The sequence below is a fragment of the Globicephala melas genome, chromosome 1, assembly GCF_963455315.2.
Source record: "Globicephala melas chromosome 1, mGloMel1.2, whole genome shotgun sequence".
NCBI classification, from domain to species: domain Eukaryota; kingdom Metazoa; phylum Chordata; class Mammalia; order Artiodactyla; family Delphinidae; genus Globicephala; species Globicephala melas.
The window spans coordinates 89,275,018-89,300,943 of NC_083314.1; the positions used below are offsets into that span (position 1 = coordinate 89,275,018).

Here is a 25,926-nt window from a genome sequence, read left to right on the forward strand (position 1 = left end):
ACTTAACCACCATTCTGACATTAATTATGTTTATTAATTATGTTTTTCCTTCTTTTCTTATATTTTTAGTCTATACTTTTCCTTTATTGCTGGCTTTATAAAACAGGTTAAGGAATTGTCCCTCTTTTATCATTCTCTGGAATAATTTGTGTAAAAATTAGAATTATTTCTGCCTTCAGTGATTGGAAGAATTTGCTGATAAAGCTGTCTGATTTTGGATTTTTCTTTGTGAGAAGAATTTTCATTACAAATTTCATATCTTTAATAGTTTAACTACAAATTCAATTTTTTTAACCATTCCATAACTGTTCACATTTCTTGTTTCTTCTTGTGTTAGCTTTTGGTAAGTTGTATTTTTCTAGGAATTTATTACATCAAAAATTTCAAATTTATTGGCATAAAGATTTCATAAAATCCTTTTATTAGCTTGTTAATATGTGCAGAATCAGTTGTAACATCCATTTTTTAATTCATAACACTGGCTACCTTTCTTTTTGGCCCTCTATTGGATTCCTCAGGGATTTATCAATTTTATTAGTCTTCGTGAAGAACCAACCTCTGGCTTTGTTGATCTTCTCTACTGTTTGTTTTCTGGTTCATTCATTTCTGCTCTTTACAGCCTTCTTTCAACTTTCTTTGGCCCCATTTTTTTTTAATTCTTGTATCTTCTTTTTTTTTTAATTAATTATTTTTGGCTGTGTTGGGTCTTCGTTGCTGCGTGCGGGTTTTCTCTAGATTGGCGAGTGGGGGCTACTCTTCGTTGCAGTGTGCGGGCTTCTCATTGCAGTGGCTTCTCTTGTTGCAGAGCACAGGCTCTACGTGCACGGGCTTCAGTAGCTGTGGCACGTGGGCTCAGTAGTTGTGGCTCGCAGGCTCTAGAGCACAGGCTCAGTAGTTGTGGCACATGGGCTTAGTTGCTCCGTGGCATGTGGGATCTTCCTGGACCAGGGCACGAACCTGTGTCCCCTGCTCTGGCAGGCGGATTCTTAACCACTGAACCACCAGGGAAGTCCCTCTTGTATCTTCGTATAAGGTATTTAACTCATTAATTTTTAATGTTTCTTCTTCTAACATATCCATTTAAGTCTATAAACCTTTCTCTAAGTACAATTTTAACTGCATACTATAGCATTATTTTTTTTATAATTTAGTTCAAAAATATTTTCTAATTTCCACTATTACTTCCTCTTTGATTTAGAGGTATATTTATTCCATTTAGATGTGTATTTCTTAATTTTAAAACATATGAAAATTATCTTTTTATCAATAATTTCTGACGTAATTGCATTGTGGCCAGAGAACATACACTGTGTGATTTCACCCCTTTGAAACATTTTTTAATTCTTGAATTTCTATTTATTTTTCACATCTCTCGTATTATTTATAGGTTTGAATTCTCTGCCAAAAGTTTAAATATAATCTGTTATCTCTTTGAAAATAAAGTAGTTATCTTAAAGTCTTTCTCTGATAATCCCAATATCTAGAACGTCCCTGTTTCTGTTTTTAACATCTGTTTTTTTCTGCTGCATCATGTTCATATCGTCTTTTCTCTTATGCCTGATTTTCTTTCGCTATGTGCCAGATATTTTATTTGAAAAATTGTAGAAATAGCTTAAAATCTCAGATAATATTATGTTCCTTCATAGAGGATTTTCCTTGCCCTTAGATGCCTGGAAGAAGCATTGGTAGGACAGGATCACCTTAATTCAGTTTCAGGGATTGAAATTTTCTGGTCTACCCGGATGACTTGAAACTGGACTGCAGTCCATGAAAGTTTCAGTTTATTTCTGGTTCACCCTTATTCCTAAGATGCAGCTTTCAGAGTCCCAGTCCAATCCTGAGGGTTTTGCCAGGCTCTCACTCTTGACAGGACTTGGACTTCAACTTTTGTTCCAGTAGCCTTACGAAACTGGCAAAAATACTGAACAGCCTCCTAGCTATCTTTTCCAGAATTGTCAAATGTCCCTATAGTGAAAGAAGCCCCAGGTGTGGCTTACTTCTCTGCTTTCTGCCGTCTTTAGACTGTGGCCTGGTAATTCTCTACCCTTTGTTAATTATCTGATGTATTTGATTCAATTTTTTAAAATCGACAGCTTTTCTAGCTGTCTGGGAGGGTTCATCTGAGTTACCCAGTCTTCCGTTACTGGAAGCAGAGGTCTAAAAATACTTGTATATGAAATGCTCTGCTCTCTCTTGCTGCAGAGTGGTTAAGAGAACGGATTCAGCAACTAAACTGCCTACATTTGAATTCTGGCTCCACTACTTCCTAGCTGTATTACCTTGGACAAGTTACTTAACTTCTCTAGACTTGAGTTTCCTCATGTGTAAGCTGGGGATAATATTCCCTACCTCTTAGAGTTGTTATTAAGATTAAATGAGCGCATATCTTTAAAGTGCTTAGAAGAGTACCTAACACGTAGTAAGCTTTACAGAAGTGGTTGTTATTGTTAGTACCCAGGATGGGGTGGAAATCTGTTCCTTGTGTGAGAAGATAAGCAGCAGTTATTAATCAGAACTATTCAAATTAAATACACCATTGATATCTAAAAAATTTATTTAATTCCCACTCAAAATAACAAAATCGGGATTGTCTGTTCCCTGTGGTTGTTCTTTTCTGCTTTAAAAACCCTCTTACGTAAAATGTATTCTCAGCAGTAACAATTCTTTTTTTTTTTAACATCTTTATTGGAGTATAATTACTTTACAATGGTTTCTTAGTTTCTGCTTTATAACAAAGTGAATCAGCTATACATATACATATATATATATCCCCATATCCCCTCCCTCTTGCATCTCCCTCCCACCCTCCCTATCCCATCCCTGTAGGTGGTTGCAAAGCACAGAGCTGATCTCCTTGTGCTATGCAGCTGCTTCCCACTAGCTATGTATTTTACATTTGGTAGTGTATATATGTCCATGCCACTCTCTCACTTCATTGCAGCTTACCCTTCCCCCTCCCCGTGTCCTCAAGTCCATTCTCTACGTCTGCATTTTTATTCCTGTTCTGCCCCTAGGTTCTTCAGAACCATTTTTTTTTAGATTCCATATATATGTGTTAGCATACAGTATTTGTTTTTCTCTTGCTGACTTACTTCACTCTATGACAGACTCTAGGTCCATCCACCTCACTACAAATAACTCAATTTCGTTCCTTTTTATGGCTGAGTAATAGTCCATTGTATATGTGTGCCACATCTTCTTTACCCATTCATCTGTCGATGGACACTTAGGTTGCTTCCATGTCCTGGCTATTGTAAATAGAGCTGCAGTGAACATTGTGGTACATGACTTTTTTTGAATTATGGTTTTCTCAGTGTATATGCCCAGTAGTGGGATTGCTGGGTTGTATGGTAGTTCTGTTTTTAGTTTTTTAAGGAACCTCCGTACTCTTCTCCATAGTGGCTGTATCAATTTACATTTCCACCAGCAGTGCAAGAGTGTTCCCTTTTCTCCACACCCTCTCCAGCATTTATTGTTTCTAGATTTTTTGATGATGGCCATTCTAACCAGTGTGAGATGATATCTCATTGTAGTTTTGATTTGCATTTCTCTAATGATTAGTGATGTTGATCATCCTTTCATGTGTTTGTTGGCAATCTGTATATCTTCTTTGGAGAAATGTCTATTTAGGTCTTCGGCCCATTTTTGGATAGGGTTATTTGTTTTTTTTGATATTGAGCTGCATGAGCTGCTTGTGTATTTTGGAGATTAGTCCTTTGTCAGTTTCAGCAGTAACAATTCTGATGGTGTACATTGTGCATTGGTTTTCAAAACTACTGCCAGAGCCACCATGGGTGAGGGGAGGGTAGCGGAAATCCCAGGCATTGCCCAAATTATAAAATTAAATTGTTGGATATGTAATATATATTAACCTTCATATTGAATCTGTCTAAATAATCTGTGATGCTTTTAGTGATACTTCTTTTGAGTTTAAAAACCTACACACACATATAGTGAAATACTCCAAAATACTTCTGAGAGAAATTAAAGAAGACCTAAATAAATGGAGATATATACCATGTTTGTGGATTAGAAGACTAATTATTGTTAAGATCTCTCCAAATTGATCTGTAGATTAAATGCAATTCCTATTAAAATCCTAGTAGACATGTTTGTAAAAACTGACAAGCTTGGGCTTCCCTGGTGGTGCAGTGGTTGAGAGTCCACCTGCCGATGCAGGGGACATGAGTTTGTGCCCCGGTCCGGGAAGATCCCACATGCCGCAGAGTGGCTGGGCCTGTGAGCCATGACCGCTGAGCCTGCGCGTCTGGAGCCTGCGCTCTGCAACGGGAGAGGCCACAACAATGAGAGGCCCGCGTACCACAAAAAAAAACCCAAAAAAACAAAACAAAAAAACTGACAAGCTCATTCTAAAATTTATATGGAAATGCAAAGGATCTAGAATAGCCAAAACCGTTTTGAGAAAGAACAGTAAGGTTAGAGGGACTTATACTACCCAATTTCAAGACATTTTTAAAGCTACAGTAATTAAGATAATATAATATTGGCATGAAGGTTGAAATGTAGATCAATGAAAGACAATAGAGAATCCTGAAATAAACTCACATAATTTTGGTCAGTTGATTTTCAACAAGAGTTCCAGTGCAATTCAATGGGGAAAGGATAATCTTTTCAACAGATGGTGCTGGGAAAATCAGGCATCTATGTGAAAAACAAACAAACAACCTAGACCCTCTCCTCATGCCAAATAAAAAATTAACTCAAAATGGATCAAAGATCTAAATGTAAGAGGTAAAATTATAAAAATTCTAGAAGGAAACAGAACCTGGGTTAGGCAAAGATTTCTTCAAAAGCATGATCAATTAAAAAAAACCTGATAGATTGGACTTCTTAAAATGTTTGCTCTTCAAAAGTTATCACTAACAAAATGGAAAGATAAGCCAAATGACTGCAGGTCATTTATCTCTTAAAGTTTGGTATCCAGAACTTATAAAGAACTTTTATAACTCAGTAATAATAGGACAAACAACTCACTTCATCAAAGAAGGTTTATGAATTAGCTATCAAAGAAGGCACATGAAAAGATACTCAGCATCATTAGTCATTGGGAAAACAAATTAGAACCACAGTGTGATACTACTTTATATCCACTAGAATGGCTATACTCACATAGACTTACAATATCAGGTGTTGGCAAGAATGTAGAGAAAATGCATATATTGCTGCCAGGCATTTAAAATAGTATAGCTACTTTGGAAAACAGTTATGTAGTTAAACATATACTTACCATATGATCCATCAATTCCATTCCTAGATATTTACCCAAGAGCAGTGAAAACATATGCCTATACAAAGACTTGTATGAAAGTGTTCATAGCAATATTATTCACAATAGCAAATAATTTGAAACAGTCCAAAGATAGGTGAATGAATAAATAAGTGGTGATATATCCACATAATGGAACACTTCTTAGCACTAAAAAGGAACGAAGTATAAGTACATGCAACAACATAAATGAACCTCAAATACTTTATGCCAAGTGCAAGAAACCAGACACAAAAGACAATATATTGGGGACTTCCTTGGTGGCGCAGTGCCAGTGCAGGGGATATGGGTTTGAGCCCTGGTCCGGGAAGATCCCACATGCCGCGGAGCAGCTAAACCCGTGCGCCACAACTACTGAGCCTGCGCTCTAGAGCCTGTGAGCCACAACTACTGAAGTCCGTGTGCCTAGAGCCCATGCTTTGCAACAAAGAGAAGCCACTGCAATGTGAAGCCTGCGCACTGCAAACAAAGAATAGCCCCAGCTTGCCACTAGAGAAAGCCCACATGCAGCAACGAAGACCCAACACAGCCAAAAATTAAATTAAAAAAAAAAAAGACAACATATTGGGGACTGCCCTAGTGGCGCAGTTGTTAAGACTCTGTGCTCCCAATGCAGGGGGCCCAAGTTCAATCCCTGGCCAGGGAACTAGATCCCATACGCATGCTGCAACTAAGAGTTTGCATGCCACAACTAAGGAGCCGGCAAGTCGCAACTAAGGAGCCCACCTGACGCAACTAAAGGAGCCCACCTGCCACAACTAAGACCTGGCACAACCAAATAACTAAATAAATATTAAAAAAAATAAATTATCATCAGTACTTACAGTTGAGCCAAGGAGTGTATTATATTTCCTTTAAAAAAAGACAGCATATTGTATGATTCCATTTATATGAAATTTATGAAATAGGTAAAACTATAGACACAAAAGGCAGATCAGTGGTTCCCTGGGGCTGTGGGTAGGAGTGGAGATTGACTTCAAACAGGCATGAGGGAACTTTTTATGGTGATGGTTGCACAACTGTATAAATTTAGTAAAAATCATTGAACTGTATACTTAAAATGGTAAATTTTGTGATATATAAAGTATACGTCAGTAAAACTGTAAAATATGTTATTTAATTAAATATAAATATACATTTAATAAGTATGTAATATGTATATACTGCAATATTTGAAAATCATTTTTAGCACCAGTAAAGCCTTGCCTGAAAAAAAATCATTTTTATTTATAGGTAGAAATTTGTATATTTTTTCCCCTTACCTAAATACCAAAACCAGTTGACAATTCAGCTCTATCAAAATATCCAACTGAGTAGAATGGCTCTGTAACCTTACGTTATTGTTTGTGGATAGGCAGTTTAAGCTGGGTGTTACCAAACAGGTTAAAAATTAAGGTTTTAGGGGGGAAATTTTATGCTCCAACAATTTGGATAATATCCCACTTAAATAACATTAGTGTTATATGAATTGGAAGAGCGCTGGAATTTGTGGCTGTTTTTGCAAGTGATGAAGTATGTACAGATATTCTCTCCCCTTTCTCTTCTATTATAGTCTCTATCTGTGATTCTCTCAGCTGGAGCCAGCAAACATAAAGGGCTTTAGGGGTTTTCTTCCTCAGACTTCAACAATGTGTCATGATAACTTACTTAACCTAATGAACAGTGACACTTAAATATATATATATATTTTTAAATCTTCTTTTATTCTTATAAATTTATTATGCAAATTTTCAAATGTTCTATGAATCTTACCAGTAAAATGACAAATTGTAAAGCTGTTTTAGCAGGAACTATTTTGGCTACTTTCCACATAACTACAACAGAAATGGCTATAGGTCTAGAGCTGTGCAATTTGTTAAAGCTGGAAGCCATTAGAAGTGCAGTAGAAAAAGATCACATAAATCTCTTCAGGCTATGAATTTGCTTTAGATGTTTCATCAGTATTGATTGCTTTTACAGATTTTTTTAATCTACTGAATGAATTCAGTATACAGTAACTGTGATAGTAATAGTAAAAAAATTAGAACAACATGTTTTCATGATTTTTGACTTGTTCTTCATTACCTAGGTATGGCTTTGGTTCAATAAACATTTTGTTTTAGTCACCAAACAAGAAAAAGATTATGTATCTTTCAGCTACTATAGAAATTGTTGGTTTTTAAAATTTTACGGTAGAAAATATTTCATACTTTTTAAATATTCCATAGCATCCTGTTTCAGTCATTCTTGTGTCTCACATTTTTTTATTATCCAACCATCAAGAAGTATTTTTTAATTAAGATAATTCATATACAATATAATTCACCCTTTTAAAGTATACAATTCAGTGGTTTTTAGTATATTCACAAGGTTGTGTAATTATCACCACTCTCTGATTCTAGAACATTTTTATTACCCCCAAAAGAAACCCTGTAGCTATTAGCAGTCACTCCCCATTCCTCGCTCCCCAAATCCATGACAACACAGATCTACCTTCTGTCTCTGTAGATTTAGAATTATATTATGTGGCCTTTTCACTTAGCATAAGGTAGCAGGTATCAATACTTCCTTTCTTTTTATGGCTGAGTAGTAATCCATTGTATGGATATACCACATTTTGTTTATCCATTCATCAGGTGATGGGCATTTGGGTTGGTTCCACTTTTTGGCTATTATGAATAATGCTGGTGTGAATATTCATGTGAACGCTTTTGTGTGGACACATGGTTTCACTTCTCTTGGGTATATGCCTAGGAGTGGAATTGATGGATCATATGGTAATTCTCTATGCTTAACTTTTTGAGAGACTGCCAAGCTTTTTCAAAGTTGGCTGTGCTATTTTACATTCCCAATGTAAAAAATTCCCAAAAATTTACAGCAATTTTTGAGGGTTACAGTTTCTGTACATCTGTGCCAACAGTTGTTATTGTCTGTGTTTTGACTGTAGTTGTCCTAGTAGGTGTGAAGTGGCATCTCATGATTTTGATTTGCATTTCCTAATGACTAATGATGTTGAACATCTTTTAATGTGGTTATTGGCCACTTGTATATCTTCTTTTTTTAAATTTTTTAAAATAATTTTTATTGAGTATAGTCGATTTACAATGTTTTTAGTTTCAGGTGCACAGTAAAGTGAATCAGTTTTACATATATCCACTTTTTTTTAGATTCTTTTCCCATATAGGCCATTACAGAGTATTGAGTAGAGTTTGCTGTGCTATACAGTAGGTACTTATTAGGTATTTATTTTATATATAGTAGTGTATATATCTCAATCCCAATCTCCCAATTTGTCCCTCCCCCCCGTTCCCCCTGGAAACCATAAGTTTGTTTTCTAAATCTGTGACTCTATTTCTGTTTTGTAAATAAGTTCATTTGTACCAATTTTTTTTTAGATTCCACATACAAGCGATATTATATGATATTTGTCTTTCTCTGTCTTACTTCACTCAGTATGACAATCTCTAGGTCAATCCATGTTGCTGCAAATGGCATTATTTCATTCTTTTCTATGACTGAATAATATTCCATTGTGTATATATACCACATCTTCTTTATCCATTCATCTTTCAGTGGACATTTAGGTTGCTTCCTTGTCTTGGCTATTGTAAATAGTGCTGCAATGAACATTGGGGTGCATGGATCTTTTCTAATTATGGTTTTCTCCAGATATATGCCCAGGAGTGGGATTGTGTATCTTCTTTGGATAAATATCCAAGTCCTTTGCACATTTTTAAATTCATCTTTTTATTATAAAAAGTATTCTTTAACATTATTATTATAGTTAGCCATTGACATTCTTGATTAATATGGTCCAAAACCATTGTGAATCTCCATGGGTTGAGAAATACCAGTATAACATATAATTTTACTCCTGAAATGAGAACATGAGGATGGGTCATGAACCTTGCTGAGATATGGATGCTGAAGATTCAACTAGGGTTATTCATTTGGTAAGTTACTCACATGTGTGCACAAGCCTCAGAGCACAAATGATTGAAATTTGTTCCTTAGCAAAATTATGGCTTTATAAATCATGGATGTTTAGAGATAGCACAGATGATTGAAATCGTAAATATGAAATCCAAAAATATCCATGATTTACTATAGATGTAATTGTTCTTAGTATGACACTTTACACATCAGTTAGAATAGTATTATCTAACTTTAATTTAGGATCTAGCAATAGCTTGCTGCAATATTTCATTGAAGGTTTTTTTTATTAGCATACTACCACCAAATTCTTCTAAATTTTATTATCTTTAGATTTAAATTTGAGATACTTGCCTTAAAAACAAAATCACAGAATAGAAAGTCCAGAAATATATCTATATGTATTTTGTCATTTGGTTTTTGACAAAAGCACCAATGCAGTTCAGTGGGGAAAGGAAACTCTTTTCAACAAATGGTGCTGGAACATCTAGATGTCTGAATGGGGGGAAAAATCATGAAATATTCTCATAGCATACATAAACATTAATTTGAGATGGATCATTTACCTAAATGTAAGAGCTAAAACTATACATCTAGAAGAAAACATCTAAGAATATCTTTGAAATTTTGGGGTAGACAGAGATTTCCTAGGACACAATAGGCACTTAACTGTAAGAGAAAAAATTCTAAATTGGCCTTTTCAAAAATTGAAAATTCTTCTCACTGATGACAGTGTTAAGAAAAATGAAAAGGCAGGAAATTCCCCAGCCGCCCAGTGGTTAGGACTCCGTGCTTTCACTGCCGTGGGCACAGGTTCGATCCCTGGTTGGGGAACTAAGATCCTGCAAGCTGTGCGGTGTGGCAAAAATAAATAAATAAATAAATAAAAATCATCATCATTTTAAAAAAAATGAAAAGTCAAACCACAAATAGGAAAAAAAATATTTCCAGTTTGTTTGTTTGGCAAAGGACTCAAATCCAGAATATATAAGTATAAAATGACAACTTTAATGTAAAACATGGTCAAAAGCCTTGAACAGATACTTCAGAAAAGAAGATATTGGAATGTCCAATAAACACATAAAGTGGTGCTCACCATTGTTGGTTATCAAGGAAATGCATTATAAAATTACAAGGTATCATGCCTATCAGAATGGCTGTAATTAAAAATACTGATAAAATATTGGTAAGAATGTGGAACATTTAGAACTCTAGTACATTACTGCTAAGAGTATATAAAATGATACAACCACTTTGTCAGTTTCTTATAAAATTAAACATATACCTCACCCTATGACCCAGTTCTACTCCAAGGTGTGCATCCAAGAGAAAAAAATTTATTTAGCAATAAAAAGAAAAGAACTACTGGTACAGCAAAACATGGATGAATCTTAAAAATATAGCGTTCAAAAGAATATATACTGAATGATTCCATTTATGTGATATTCAAGAAAAGGCAAAAGTGATCTATTGTGGTAGAAATTAGAATGGTGGTTGCCTCAGGTGGTCAGGATAGAGGTATTAACTGGAAAGGAGAACTTTCTGGGGTGATGGTGTTGCTTGTCTACTTTCTTTCTTTTTTTAAATTTATTTTTGGCTGTGTCAGGTCTTAGTTGTGGCATTCAGGATCTTTCATTGCAGCACTTGGTCTTCTCTCTAGTGTGGAGCGTGCGGGATCTGTAGTTGTGGCACTTGGGCTCAGTATTTGAAGCTCGTGGGCTTAGTTGCCCTGCGGCATGTGGGATCTTAGTTCCCTGACCAGGGGTCAAACCCGCATCCCCTGCACTGGAAGGAGGATTCTTAACCGCTGGACCACCAGGGAAGTCCCTTGTTAAAACTCATCGAACTGAATACTTAAGACCCGTGCATTTTACTGTTTTTAAATTATACCTCAATAAAGAAAAAAGAATCAGACTCAACATGGAAAGCACTGTCAAGGTATCATGCCTCCTGATTAAATGAGATGATATATGTGAAGTTCTCAACACAATGTCTGAGTGTCAGGCAACAGCATTGATTATTATGGCCATCACTGCTTTATTATACTCTGTTACCATTTTCTCCTCCTGTTTAAGCTGTTCCAGTGTGTCCTCTTCCCTTGTAAATATTAGTTTAGTGCTTTAGAGTGTATAAGATTTGGGGATTCCTTTGTTGAGATGGGGTGAAGGTGAAGATGGTTAGGTGAGACAGTTAGGAATTAACTAATTTGAATTACTTAATACCCTGAGGACAGTTTGTGTCTTCCAGAAGAAGCCCTTGAGGGAAGAGTGGCGTAGAACATTTAAAAACAAAACAAAACCTTGTTTAGTAAATCTCTGCAACTTGAGTACATGTTTAGGAATATGCTATCTGTGGCTTTTTAAAATTATTCTTATTTTACAATAAAACTGGTTTTGGTATTGTGCTGCTAAGCAAGTAGACCATGCCAGGAGGCCTTTACAAGTGCAAGGGGAATTTTAAAAACAAATGGATACATAAAAGGTAAAATCCATTCTGGCTGATCAGAAATTGAAGCCCGTAGGATGTTATGAGTCCCATCCATTAGAGAAGGTACTAGGTCTTTAGCAGCGGGCTTACATTTCTTTTGGCCAGACTACTTATATTATAGCAGTATAAGTAAAAGATGAGGGAGATGGGCACTCAGTTGAGATTCTGAGTGGCATAGCAGGAGTACAGGGAATAAAGGGAAGTGGTGTTAAAGTCTGTGACCCATACTTAGAGCACAGTGAGGCCTTTGCCTTTCCCTTATATTGTACTGTGGCCCAGGTGGAAGGGTTGAGATATGAAATGCTTATCTCTTGAGATGCTGCTCTGTAGGATGATTTGGAAAGTCATTTTCCTGAAGCACATGCCCTGTTTAGCCTCCCATCCCTCTCTTTTTAATATAAGATCACTTTCCCTTTGCTCCTGAGGCTGCTAGGTAGTATCATGTTTTCTTTCAGTTTATTCATACAGCAGTTGTTTACTTTCTATCTGGGAACTTTCTTTAGTCTCCCTTATAATACACCTCCATGTGGAATCTTTGCATTCAGCCTGCCTGTCCAATCTCATAGAATGTGCACTGAGAAAACTAATTGGAGAGATAAATTGGTCTTGATGTGCATGACTGATCAAGAGCAAAGTACCTTAATTTCAGATGCCTTCAGAGAGATTTTTCTTTAACCTCTGCTTTTAAGAGGAAGATTATAAAGCATTATCGTTACTTCAGGTCAGAATTATATTGCCTTTGGTCAAAAGCTGTTGTAAGATTTGCAAAGTAATAGAAACAAAGTAATCTAGAGATAAATTATAAAGATCAAAGCAATTCAAAATTAAAGTGAATTTGAGCGTAAGCATAGGTATGGATTTAGAGTTATAAAAGATACCATCAGACCATACATCATTATGTCTTTTTAACTATAGCTTCCAAAGTAGCTTTAATTTTTAATATTTTTAGCGAAAAGCAAGAGACTTTGAGTAATTATTTGAGTATATTGTCCATAGTTGAATACTAGTTAAAATTGGCCCACGCAATTTCCAGATATAACAAGAAGATGATTTGGAGGTAATATGGAAGGTCCTGCAGCACATACTAGGTACCAGCCTTGGTTTATGTCTTTAACTATATTTTATTTGCCAGTTATTTCCAAATATGTTAACTCTGGCTTCCTTCCTTGTCTTTAGATTTGCATTTCTATCTAGTTGTGGAAATTTTTACCTGGGTATCTAATAAGTACTTCAGACACTTTAATGTGTTCTCAAACTGATTTTTTTTTAATTTATTTTTTAGTTTCTTCTCCAACTTGCCTCTCCTTCCTTATTTCTATATTTTGACTTACGGCTTTATTATTTTCTTCTGTAATTAACCTTTACTCTGCTCTTTCCAAATTACCAACTCGTATTATGACCTTTGAAATCTCTTTCAGATCTAGCCATCTTCTCCATCCCCACTGTCACTGCTCATTGTGCACCTTCACTACCTTTTTTTTTGTGTGTGGTACGTGGGCCTCTCACTGTTGTGGCCTCTCCCGTTGCGGAACACAGGCTCCGGACGCGCAGGCTCAGCAGCCATGGCTCACGGCCCAGCCACTCCGCGGCATGTGGGATCTTCCTGGACCGGGGCACGAACCCGTGTCCCCTGCATCGGCAGGCAGACTCTCAACCACTGCGCCACCAGGGAAGCCCTATTCTTTTAAAAATTATTATTGTTATAAAAGTAATGAATGCTTTAAAAAAAAATTCAGACCCTTTAGAAGTTTATAAAGTAAAAAATCCCCTGTTTCTTCTCTCCCAATTCTACTTCTCTCACGTAACCACTGTTTCTGTTTGGTGTATATGTTGCCAGACATTTTCTGTGCATTTTTAAACATACAGATATGTATGTGTAGAAATACAGTAATCTCAAATACTCTACCATCTTTTGTTTGGACCATTAAAACAGATTCCTCAGTGGTCTCCCTGCCATCAAACCCTCTCTACTCTGGTCATTGCCAGAGTTATCCACCTAAATAGCAAATCTTACTCTGCCTAAAGAGCTCTGCTTGTTCCCTATTGCCTATACGATAAGGACCAACCCCGTAGTATTGCGTGTATAGAAACCCTTCATAGTCTGGGCCCAGTATCTGTCTCCAGCCTCGCTCCTCACCACTTCTGCCTTGTTCCTTACCTCCAGTGCTACTATTCCCTGGATTGGCCAGGTCTCATTATGACTCCCTACCGTTGTACATATGCTCAGTCTCTTCTCTACCTGGCAAGTTTCTACTCATTCTTCAAGATCCTGCTCATCTGTTGCCTCCTTTGTAGAGGTGTCTTTCCCACTTTTCCCAAGCAGAGATAATGGCTCTTTCTTCTGTTTCTTTAGTACCTTAATCATCTTTTTTTTTTTTTTCTTTTGGTCTGTTTGTATGTCTCTCCCTTAGTTATTGGTGAGCTTTTTAAAAAGCAGGACTCTTGTCTTAGCATCATTTTATGTCTGATATTCTACTTACCACATAACAGGCATTCAATAAATGGTAAATAAACATGTTTGTAATTTAGATCTGCATTACTATAAAGACCTATCTAAGGTAAAGAAAATAAAATTTTAGATCCCATCAATTTTTTAAGCCATTTAATATTTTGTGAGTTTTGCTACATTATGTCACTTTGGGCCTTTTAAGGACAGTAGTACAATTTCAGCATGACCTTATTTCTTAACTGATAAAAGAACTCAGCTTTTAATGGAATACTATACTATATTTTAAATGAGTTAGATCTATATAGAGATGCGAAGAGATATACAAGATATATTGTGAAGTAAAAAGTGAGTTGCGTAACAGTTTGATACTATATTTCAGAAAAGTAGAATCAGTATGTTATGCTTAAAAAAAGAAATCCAGACAAACATAAATAAAATTATTATCTTTATTTCCTTTTTTCTTTTATTCTCCAATCTTGTAATAGATTCTTTTCTGTGTAACTCTGTAATGTTTGCATTTTTGTACTGTGAGCATGTACTTTTATAAGCAAAAAGAAAAAAAAGAGACCAAAACAAATTACCCGTCAGTTTTTAACCTTTCATATTCTTCTTCCTACAGAAGTAAAGTCTTGATAGCTGAATTTTTTTGTTTTCATTTTGTTTTGTTTTTAGTTTGCCCAGAAAGTTAGAAAATATCTTTAAGTAAAACTGAAATACTTAAAGGTATGAGTTTGAAGACATTTTAGCTATATATATCAGATCCAGTCAGTTAATTATTTTAGGACCTGCTTTGGATAGTGTAATACACTAGGTGCTGAAGTAGAATATGAAGGATATGGTTTCTATCATGTAGTGACTACACCTTATTCTGGGTAGCAGAAATTCTTGAGTAGCACTTTGTGAAGGAGATAAAATGAGTAATAATCCTATAATTACATATTTTAAGTATATTTTCTTTTTTTCTTTTGTCTTTTTAATTTATTTTATTTTTGGCTGCATTGGGTCTTCGTTGCTGCCCGCGGGCTTTCTCTAGTTGACGTGAGCGGGGGCTGCTCCTCATTGCGGTGCGCAGGCTTCTCATTGCGGTGGCTTCTCTTGTTGCGGAGCACGGGCTCTAGGCACGCGGGCTTCAGTAATTGTGGCGCTCCGGCTCAGCAGTTGTGACTTGCGGGCTTTAGAGCACGGGCTCAGTAGTTGTGGCACACGGGCTTAGTTGCTCTGCAGCATGTGGGATCCACCCGGACCAGAACTCGAACCCGTGTCCCCTGCGCTGGCAGGCGGATTCTCAACCACTGTGCCACCAGGGAAGTCCCTAAGTATATTTTCTTTAAACTGAAAGTTTTTCTTTATATTTTGAGGGTGAAATTTTATTTCACTGTCCTATTTCAGAAACTGAAATATAAGAATTTCTTTGAAGTCAAATTGTAGAGGACATTTGCTGGTAGGTAAGACATGATAATAAAAAGTAAGGTAGCATAAGGAAACAATTTTTTAATGATTAAATAGTGAAGATTTTTAATATAAAATCCTGAAGTATTATTTCCTAATAAACGTACCATATCTGATTCTGAATTGTCACTTAGATTATTACTCAGTGAAAGTATAGATATATAGTTGCTATTAACAGAAGTATTTTTAGATATATTAAGTTGATACCTTTTATAATATAAGTTTTACTCAATAATTGTTAACTTAATATCTTTGCTTACCATTTGCTAAGTGGCTACCAAGATAGGGTTTAGTCTAAAGCTTCAGGGTTCTAAAACACATTGAAAATAATTTGAGATGTTTTTATCTGTAAAATAAAACAGATCTCTAATCGAAAGGACTTAGTTTAAGTATTAAACCTCTCTGACAATAAGATATTCTTTTTATGATGGAGATTCCACTGTGTTTGCTTCATTTTCTTTGCTTCCTACTGAAGAAGCTCTTAGTGCACTTGCAAAGAGCATAAGGAGTCGTGTCAGAGGTCAGCTATTTGAGTCCATTTTCCCACAGTCGCCTGGTGCGAGTGATCTTTTACTGTGTTTTAAAAAATGGGCAAGGATTAAAGAGGATTAGAAAGAATATTACCCTCCTGAATATAGGCCCAAGGCACTAAGGGTAGAGAACCCAGCCAGGCAGCAAATGGGCTTTGCTTGACCAGGACACAACCTCTGCTGCATTCCTTTAAGAAACTGAATGGGAAATGTTAAGTCCCCAAACTGGATTAGTAAATAATCTCATAGCTTGTGACATCTGCTAAAATAAATTGATAAGCAGACTGCATTCTTACACTTTGAGGAGAGAGCTAGAGACATCAAGACTAAGAGTAATTATTCTTTTTATCTTTTTGCTTTTTAATTTCACCTTTATTGGGGTATAGGAATAAGAGTAATTCAAGATGAGCATTAAGCTCAGTAAGTGTTGGAAAGGCATATTCCATAAACAAAGAAAAATTACTTTAGATGTATTAATACCATGAGTACATATGTATTGATTAATAACCTAAGGCTTAAAATTTAAAACCACTTCAATTATTTTTAGAATTCTTCCTGTTTGTAGTAGTTTTACAAAGTGTTTCACACATTCAACTGTTTAATTCATGTTGTTTATCTTATTAGCTTGTGTAATGACCTGAGGAACTTAGAATTTGAAATGTGAGAATATATCTTTTAAGACACGTTTGGAATGTTTCTCTTTTTATATCTTATAATAGATGTTAATGTGGTTTGGACCATATGACACATAATTTGGTATCAAATTATTGAAACCCAAAGAGGTTGTTTCACAGCTAGTCTAGTAGGGGAGGTATACTCTGGCCTCAGTCTTTGGAAGAAGTAGTTAGCTAACTAAATATTTTTTAAAAGATTTTGTTTTAAGTTGACCACTTTAATAGTAAAGATGATGTACAAGTGTAATTTTGCATCTTTCTTCATGTAATTAGTATATTTGATTAGTGCAGTAACTGATTATGCTGCTTTTGTTATGGATTATAATATTAAGGCAAGTATTTTCTTCAAGAGTTTAGAATTTAATTTCATATGTTAATAAGAATTGATAGGTCATAACTTCTTTAACAGGCACACTCACTCATCTTGCAGTATGCTCTCAAGTCTCAAGAGTTAAAATTGTTCAGGTTGGCCCTGTACATTGAATATGTCCTCCTGTTCTTCTCCCCACCATACCCCCCAACCTGCTCATCCACATTCCACCTGTCTTTATATATCAGCTCAAATCCCAAATTCTATCAAGTGGTTTAAATCATAATTCATACCTCTTAAACATAGAATTACCATATAGCCTAGCACTTCCACTCCTAGGTAACCCAAGAGAGATGAAAACATTTGTTCACATGAAAATTCATACACAAATGTTTATTGCAGCATTATTCATAATAGCCAAAAGGTGAAAACCAAATGTCTATCAAATGATGAATGGATAAAGAACTGTGGTCTGTCCATACAATAGAATATTATTCAGCTACAAAAAAGAATGGGGTACTGATACATGCTACAACATGGGTGTATGCTAAGTGAAATAAACCAGTCACAAAAGACCCTATATTATGTGATTCTGTTCGTATGAAATATCTGGAATAGGCAAATCTATAGGACAGAGAGTATATTAGTGGTTGCTTAGGGCTTAGGGGGATTGTGGGTGTAGAGGGTGATAACTAAAGAGTGTGGGGTTTCCTTATTTTAAAATTTTTATTGAAGTATAGTTGATTTACAATGCTGTGTCAGTTTCTACTGTAGAGCACAGTAATTCAGTTATACACATATATGCATTCTTTTTCATATTCTTTTCCATTATGGTTTATCACAGGATATTGAATATAGTTCCCTGTGCTATATAGTAGAAACTTATTGTTTATCCATCCTCTATATAATAGTTTGCATCTGGTAATCCCAAACTTCCAATTCATCCCTCCCCCACCCCCTCTTCCCTTGGCAACCATAAGTCTGTTCTCTATGTCCATGAGTCTGTTTCTGTTTCATAAAAGTTCACTGGGGTCATATTTTATTTTATTTTATTTATTATTTTTTAAAATTTATTTTATTTTTGGCTGTGTCAGGTCTTAGTTATGGCATGGGGGATCTTTCGTTGCGGCATGCGGGCTTCTCCCTAGTTGTGGCATGCAGGCTCCAGAGCACGTGGGCTCTGTAGTTGTGGCACGCAGGCTCCAGAGCGCATGAGCTCTGTAGTTGTGGCATGCAGGCTTGGTTTCCCCACGGCATGTGGAATCTTAGTTCCCCAACCAGGGATCGAACCTGCGTCCCCTGCATTGGAAGGCAGATTCTTAACCACTGGACCACGAGGGAAGTCCCTGGGTCATATTTGAGATTACACATATAAGTGATATCATATGGTATTTGTCTTTCTCTTTCTGGCTTACTTCACTTAGTATGATTATCTCTAGGTCCATCCATGTTTCTGCAAATGGCATTATTTCATTCTTTTTTATGGCTGCGTAGTATTCGATTGTATATATGTATAACATCTTTATCCATTCATCTGTCAACTTTTAGGTTGGCTATTGTAAATAGTGCTGCAGTGAACATTGGGATGCATGAATCTTTTTGAATTATAGTTTTCTCCAGATATATGCCCAGGAATGGAATTGCTGGATCATATGGTAACTCTATTTTTAGTTGTTTTGAGGAACCTCCATACTGTTTTCCATAGAGGCCGCACCAATGTACATTTGGGGTTTCCTTTTGAAGTGATGAAAATGTTCTAAAATTGTGATGGTTGCACATATCTGTGAACATACTAAAAACCATTGAACTGTGGACTTTAAATGGGTGAACTGTAAAGCATGCGAACTATATCTCAATAAAGCTGTTATTAAAAACTAAATTAAAAAATTAATACCTCCTATCCATATTCCTATATACATCTATACCTCTAGTGAAACACTTAACATAGTCTGGTTATAATTTTTTTTTTTTTAATTTGGCTGCGTAGGGTTTAGTTGCATCACATGGGATCTTCATTGCAGCATGTGGGATCTTTCCTTGTGGTGTGCAGGCCCTTCATTGTGGCGCGCCGGCTCCAGAGCGCATGGGCTCAGTAGTTGCAGCATGCAGGCTCTCTAGTTGTGATGCATGGGCTCTAGAGCACGCAGGCTCAGTAGCTGTGGTACGCGGGGCTTAGTTGCCCCGAGGCATGTGGGATCTTAGTTCCCCACCCAGGGATCAGACCTGCATCCCCTGCAGTGGAAGGTGGATTCTTAACCACTGGACCACAGGGAAGTCCCAGTTTGGTTAAAATTTTTAACTTAATAAATCTGTCTTTCTCGGGAGTTCCCTGGCAGTCCAGTGGTTGGGACTCTGCGCTTTCAATTGCCAGGGGCCCAGGTTTAATCCCAGGTCAGGGAACTAGGATCCCACAAGCCGTGTAGTGCGGCCGAGAAAATAGAAAAAGAAATCTGTCTTTCTCATTACCTTAGGAAGCTCTAGAGAATAGTGTTTTGGCATTCCCTAACAAGCATAGTGATTTGCACTCAGTAAATATTAATTTAATTGAACTTCTTAACAATTAAATTCCTTCACTATAGAAGGGAAATAAAGAAAAAATATCGAATGTTGCCACAACGTGTTATTCCAAAATTGTGTTTTATAATTTTTTACACTTATTCTTTTTTGGAAAAGTAAGTAATTTCCTCCAACATTATTTCCTCAGCTTGAGTTTCCATTTGTGTTTAGTAAAGTCACACATAAGCCATTTATTACCTTATTTTTACCTATAGGAATGTTCTGATCTTTGGAATTTGCATTTATATAAGCATTTTGTCAGTAGGACCTTCATGTCATTTCAACTAGCTTAATATTTGTTTGTTTTTTAAATCAAATTAACTTTATAAAATTTGAATCTACACTTTTGTGGATATTTGAATTTAGCATAATTTTCCTTTTTTTCTGTGGTGTGTCTATGTGTGTGTGTTATTTTTCTAGTATTTACTAGAGATGAAAAGTCTCATTTTACCTCCAGAACACATTCTGAAACGGGGCGATAGTGAAGCAATTGCCTATGCTTTCTTTCATCTTCAGCACTGGAAGCGAATAGAAGGTGCTCTTAATCTGTTACAGTGTACATGGGAAGGCAGTAAGTATTCTTTTCCAAATGTAACACTAATCTTTCTGACTAATTATTCCATTCACAGGCAGTCTTTTTGTAATGAGATTGTGAGTTTCTTTAAGGACTTGTTCAGATTGGTTTCAAAGTGAACTCAGTGGTGTTTATTGGTTTACTGGTAGAAGAAACATGTAATGTGCTTATATTAATGCCACATTTAGGAAAAGCAGAATGAGAAACTGTTTGGGTATTCTGCTATATGTTCACTTAAATTAAGTATTTATAAGGAAAGAATGGAAACTTATATCCCTTCATTTATAAGTTTTTTAATGTGGTTAGCTATTCTAATATTTTAAAAATTGGATTTTTGTTTTGTTTTGTTTTGAGATGTGTACAACATGAAACTAATTTCCTCATTACTGATATCAACTCGATTCTTTAAAATTTTTTTTAAATTGTGGTAAAATACATATCACATTAAAATTACCATTTTAAACATTTTTAAATGTACAGTTCAGTGACATACATGTACATTGTTGTGCAACCACCATTATCCTTCCCCCAAATTTTTTCATCACCCAAAATGAAATTCTCTACCCATTAAACAATTAACTCCCCAATCTTCCCTCCTCCCCAGTCCCCTGGTAACCATTCTGTTTTCTGTCTCTATGAGTTTGACTACTCTAGGTATCTCATATAAGTGGAATCATACAATATTTGTCCTTTTATATATGGCTTATTTCACTTACCATAATGTTGTAGCATGTGTCAGAGTTTTATTCTTTTTTAAGGCTGAGTAATATTCCATCGTAAGTGTATACAAAATTTTGTTTATCCATTCATCCATCAATGGACATTTGGGCTGTTTCTACCTTTTGACTATTATGAATAATGCTGTTATGAACGTGGGTGCATAAATATCTGTTCAAGTTCCTGCTTTCATTTCTTTTGGGTGTATACCTAGAAGTGGAATTGCTAGATCATATAATTTTGTGTTTAAACTTTTGAGGAGCCACCATACTATTTTCTATAGCAGCTGAACCATTTTACATTCCACTAGCAATGCACAGGGGTTTCACTTTCTTTATATCCTTGCCAATCCTTGTTATTTCCTGGATTTTTTAGTAATAGCATCCTAATGGGTGTGGAGTAGTGTCTCATTTTGATTTTGATTTGCATTTCCCTAATAATTAGTAATGTTGAACATCTTTTTATATGTTAATTGGCTATTTGTACATTTCTTTGGAGAAGTGGATTATTTTCCAGTAACTACCAGATCTCTCTCATTTGTAACTTCTTAAAATCACCTGTCAGTGAAAATTCAAAAATAAATTCAATGTTCATTCACTAAAGTTGGTTAACCTCCTCAAAGTTTGCATTGAGGCACCTTTGGGTATTATAGCAAATTCACAAGAGTGCCATGGGATATTTTAAATTTTTAGTAGAAACATAGCAATACACCATTCAAACTGTAGCTCTAGATAGTTCACGGTTTCAATATTAGACAGCTCTCCATTCTCTATTTTTTTTCAGTGTTGTCATAGCTTTGCAAAGCTGGGTTTTGTTAGTTGCTGTGATTAAAAGAAGTACCACACAAAAATCAGTGTGGAACAGGAAATGAGGATAGTGGTGTCCAGTGTGATTCCAAGGTTCGAGAAATTATGCAGTGCCCAACAGGCTCATATATCCCATTAGGAAGAAATGATGGTTATTTAAAAATAAAATAACTATTATTTTCATTAATTTATGTGTATTTTTTTTCATATCGCTGCTAAGTTGTTAGAACAAAAACTTTTGAAGTTGATCAGACCCACTACTTAATAAGTGGAATTGTTAGATATTTCTTTCAGTGTAGGGGCATCAATAGCAAATTACTGAGACACGAAGGACACCACATGTCCTTGAACCAAGAAAATTTGGGAACCTCTGCATTCTTGCTGAGGTCAGACACTGTGCTTGATACTGACAATATACAGATTAATGAAAGCGGGACTACTAAAACTGAGGAGCTGGATGTTTTGGGGTAATTAGACTTTCTTTTGCTTTTTCTCCAGTAGTCTGTACACTTCTCAAAACCAGGTGCTCTATCTCATTCACCTTGTATGTGTCTTCAGTGCCTAGTGTTCTGCTTGGCACATAGGAAGTTTTCAATAAGTATATGATTTATTCTGTATTTCATGAATAATCATCTTGATGAATGATTTCCTAGTGCCACTGATTTGCTCTGTGACTTTGGAAAAATCACTATATTTTATTGTAGCAAAACAAAATCCATATTTTAACAAAAGTTTTTAGAGCCAAGGACTAAGGGAAAAACAAAAACCTTATCTCATCTTTGATAGTTGAGTAGGTCAATAAGGATTTCAGAAGTTTGTAGGAGTTGATGATAATCTAGATGAGGGATGGGTAAACTTTTTCTGTAAAGGGCCAGATGGTAAATATTTAGTTTTTGTGGGCCATAGTCTCTGTTACAACTACCCAACACTTATAGCATGAAAGCAGCCTTATATAATATATAAACGAACAGGCATGGCTGTATTCTAATAAAATTTTATTTACAAAAACAGTGGGCCAGGTCTGGCCAAAGGTGATCCCTTTAGGTACTTAATTTAGATACTTTGGTGACCCCTGATCTAAATTAAGCTCACAGAAAACTTGATGACAGCTCACATACGAAGTTAGGAGCCATTGAGAACTCTTAGGTTGCCAGTAGTTATGACTACAACAGTTAACGTGATTTCCCTAAGAAGTGGAATTCACACGTGGAGAGTTAAGTCTATTGTGTTTGTGATAAGGAGACTGAGGCAAGAAGGACACAGCTAGTCTTACCATCCATTACTCCCTTTAGTTTTATTTCAGCCAGACCATTCATGATTCTCTACATAGATCTTATTCTTCTCCTTATTTGTTCCTTTGCATACTTTGTTTCTTTCATCTAAAATATCTCTGTAAAAAAGAAAATAAAACGCTGTGTGAAAATTTAATAAAAGTACGTCTCCAAAATAGCTTTGATTGTAGTAGAGGATGAAAGTGAGATTGAATTGAATGTCAACATATGTATTTTATTTTTCACTCAGCTTTTAGAATGATTCCATACCCACTAGAGAAAGGCCATCTATTTTATCCTTATCCCAGCTGCACAGAGACTGCTGATAGAGAGCTATTACCTCGTAAGTAAATATTCAAGTTTTCCTAAATTTAAAATTAGTTATGAGATTGTTTTTCATAGTATTCTCCCATTTTAAAAGTACCTCTGGTTGAAATTCAGGATGCTGTTTAAATACTGTTTTAGCCACTTCTTGGATGTAGTTGCATAATTTAGTTCATTCCTGCATATTTTTTTTCTGCATATTTTTTGGGTAAAACCCTGTGCTAGATGCAATGAAGGACACAAAGATTAAAGATACTAAAAAAAAAAAAAAAAAAAAAGGGCTTCCCTGGTGGTGCAGTGGTTGAGAGTCCGCCTGCTGATGCAGGGGACACGGGTTCGTGCCCCGGTCCGGGAAGGTCCCACGTGTCACGGAGCGGCTGGGCCCGTGAGCCATGGCCGCTGAGCCTGCGCGTCCGGAGCCTGTGCTCTGCAACGGGAGAGGCCACAACAGTGAGAGGCCCGCGTACTGCAAAAAAAAAAGCGGGCATCTTACAAATAATTAAAGAAGAAATAATACCAATCCTTCACAAACTCTTTTTAAGCAATAAAGGAGGAACACTCCCCAACTCATTCTGTGAGACCAGCATTACCCTGACACCAAAATCAAACAAAAAGCATTACAAGAAAGCTATAGAACAATATCTCTCATGAATATAGACACAAACATCTTCAAAAAAATGTTAACAAACTGAATCCACCAACATGTAAAAAGGATTATATTCCATGACCAATTGGGCTTTACCTCACAAATGCAAGGTTTCTTTAACATCGGAAAATGTAATAGAATAAAGGACAATAGATGCAGAAAAGCATTTGACAAAAATCTAACACCCATTCATGATAAAAATTCTGAACAAACTGGGAATAAAAGGGAACTTCCTCAACCTGATAAAGAGCATCTATGAAAAACCCACAGCTAAGATCATACCTAATGGTGAAAGACTGAATGCTTTCCTGCTAAGATCAGGAACAAGACAAGGATGTCTGCTTTCTTCTATTCAGCATTGTACTAGAGGTTCTAGTTAATGCCGTCAAGCAAGAAAAAGAAATAAAAGGCGTTCATGTTCGAAAGAAAGAAGTAAAACTGTCTTTATTCACAGGTGACATGATCTTCTGTGCAAGAAATCCATAAAAGTACTATTAGAACTAATAAACAAGTTCAGCAAGGTTGCAGGATGTAATTATACAAAACTCAGTCGTTTATTTATATACCAGCAATGAACAATCCAAAATGAAAATTAGAAAACAGTTCTAATCACAGTAGCATCAAAAAGAACAAACAATTTAGGAATAAATTGAACAAAAGAAGTGTGAGACTTGTATACTAAAATCCACTAAATACTGCTGAGAAAATCTAAGTAAATTGAGAGACAGTCCACGTTTATGGATTGGAAGACCCAGTATAATTTATATGACAGTTCTCTTCAAATTGATCTATAAATTCAGTACAATTCCTACAAGTTGACAAGCTGATCCCAAAATTTATATTGCCAAGTAAAGGACCCAGAACAGTCAAAACAATCTTTACAAAGAAGAGTGAAGTTGGAGGGACTATACTTCTCAGTTTTAAAAAGAGCAGTCAAAGAGTCAGGAGGAGAACCAGAAATACATCGGGTTATGATTGCTGAGAGTGTTTTCATCTAGTTCCTGCTTTCAGGAAGCCAAACTTTTGAAAGAATAGTCTGTACTATTTTTTTTTTTTTTTTTTTGTCTCAGCTGCCTTATCATCCACTCACTCTTTTTCTCTGTGAGCTGGTAAATTTGTTTAATTTTCCTTTTTTTAAATTTAACTGATAGGTAAGTATGCTGAAAGTTATAATCGCTAGTTTCCTCTTACGATATCAATCTATACCACAGTTTTTACAATTCTGGGTCCATTAGAACTGAAGTCTAGGAAGAAAAGTTGCATTTTTACAACATCAGACTTAATGAGCTGAAAAGTTCAAACAGATAGATAAAAATTTAGGAGAGATTATGGAATTTGAGTATGCTTATATTTTTCTCCCAGGGTTTTTTATTTTTGAGTATGTTGCACACATCCGTGTGTGTGTATGTAGGTGTGTATATGCTTAAATATTTTATTATTTAATCTATTTAACATATACATACGTAGCCTTTATATTTTGTTATCTCTACATATATGGGGCTAAGATATATTTGTAAGTTATATATAATATGTATATTATTAAATATATATGTTATATAAATAGTAAATGTTGCAGGCATTCTTTGGGTATAAGAGAGCCACTTGAAACTAGCTTTAAAATAAAGAGAATTTGTTGGAAGAAGACTGGATTATCTCAAGGAACCCAAGGCAACAATTAGAGTTGCACCTCAGAAGAGACTAGAACCAGAAACTAGAAGGCTATCAGGATTTCCAGGAGTCAGTTGTCTGTATATCTCTGTCTCTGACTGCGTTTTTCAGCCTCTCCTATTCTCACTTTTTTTTTTTTTTCATTCCCCAACTCCATCTTTTCTTTGTATGAGCTCTCATTTCTGCTTCTCTCAGTGTATCTGCTTCATTTTTATATCTTAATCTTTGCAGTTTGGCTTTCCCTTGTTAGACACTCATGTAGCCAT

The 25,926-nt window shown here is 35.8% G+C and overlaps 1 protein-coding gene across 9 annotated transcripts in view; it reads left to right on the top strand.

Annotated features, from left to right (window-relative positions):
* The window catches only part of ST7L (suppression of tumorigenicity 7 like), a 196,027-nt gene that overhangs the window by 35,512 nt on the left and 134,589 nt on the right, over positions 1-25,926 (top strand). For 8 of the 9 annotated variants that reach the window (XR_009564400.2, XM_060301273.1, XM_030869038.2 and 5 more), the window contains 2 exons: positions 20,075-20,225; positions 23,273-23,365. Coding sequence is in view for 8 of the 9 variants with exons in the window: in XM_060301273.1 (XP_060157256.1) it covers positions 20,075-20,225; positions 23,273-23,365 (244 nt within the window). In the remaining variant the exon portion in view is untranslated. The remainder of the gene's footprint in view (positions 1-20,074; positions 20,226-23,272; positions 23,366-25,926) is intronic. The other variant, XM_030869045.3, reaches the window with a different exon arrangement.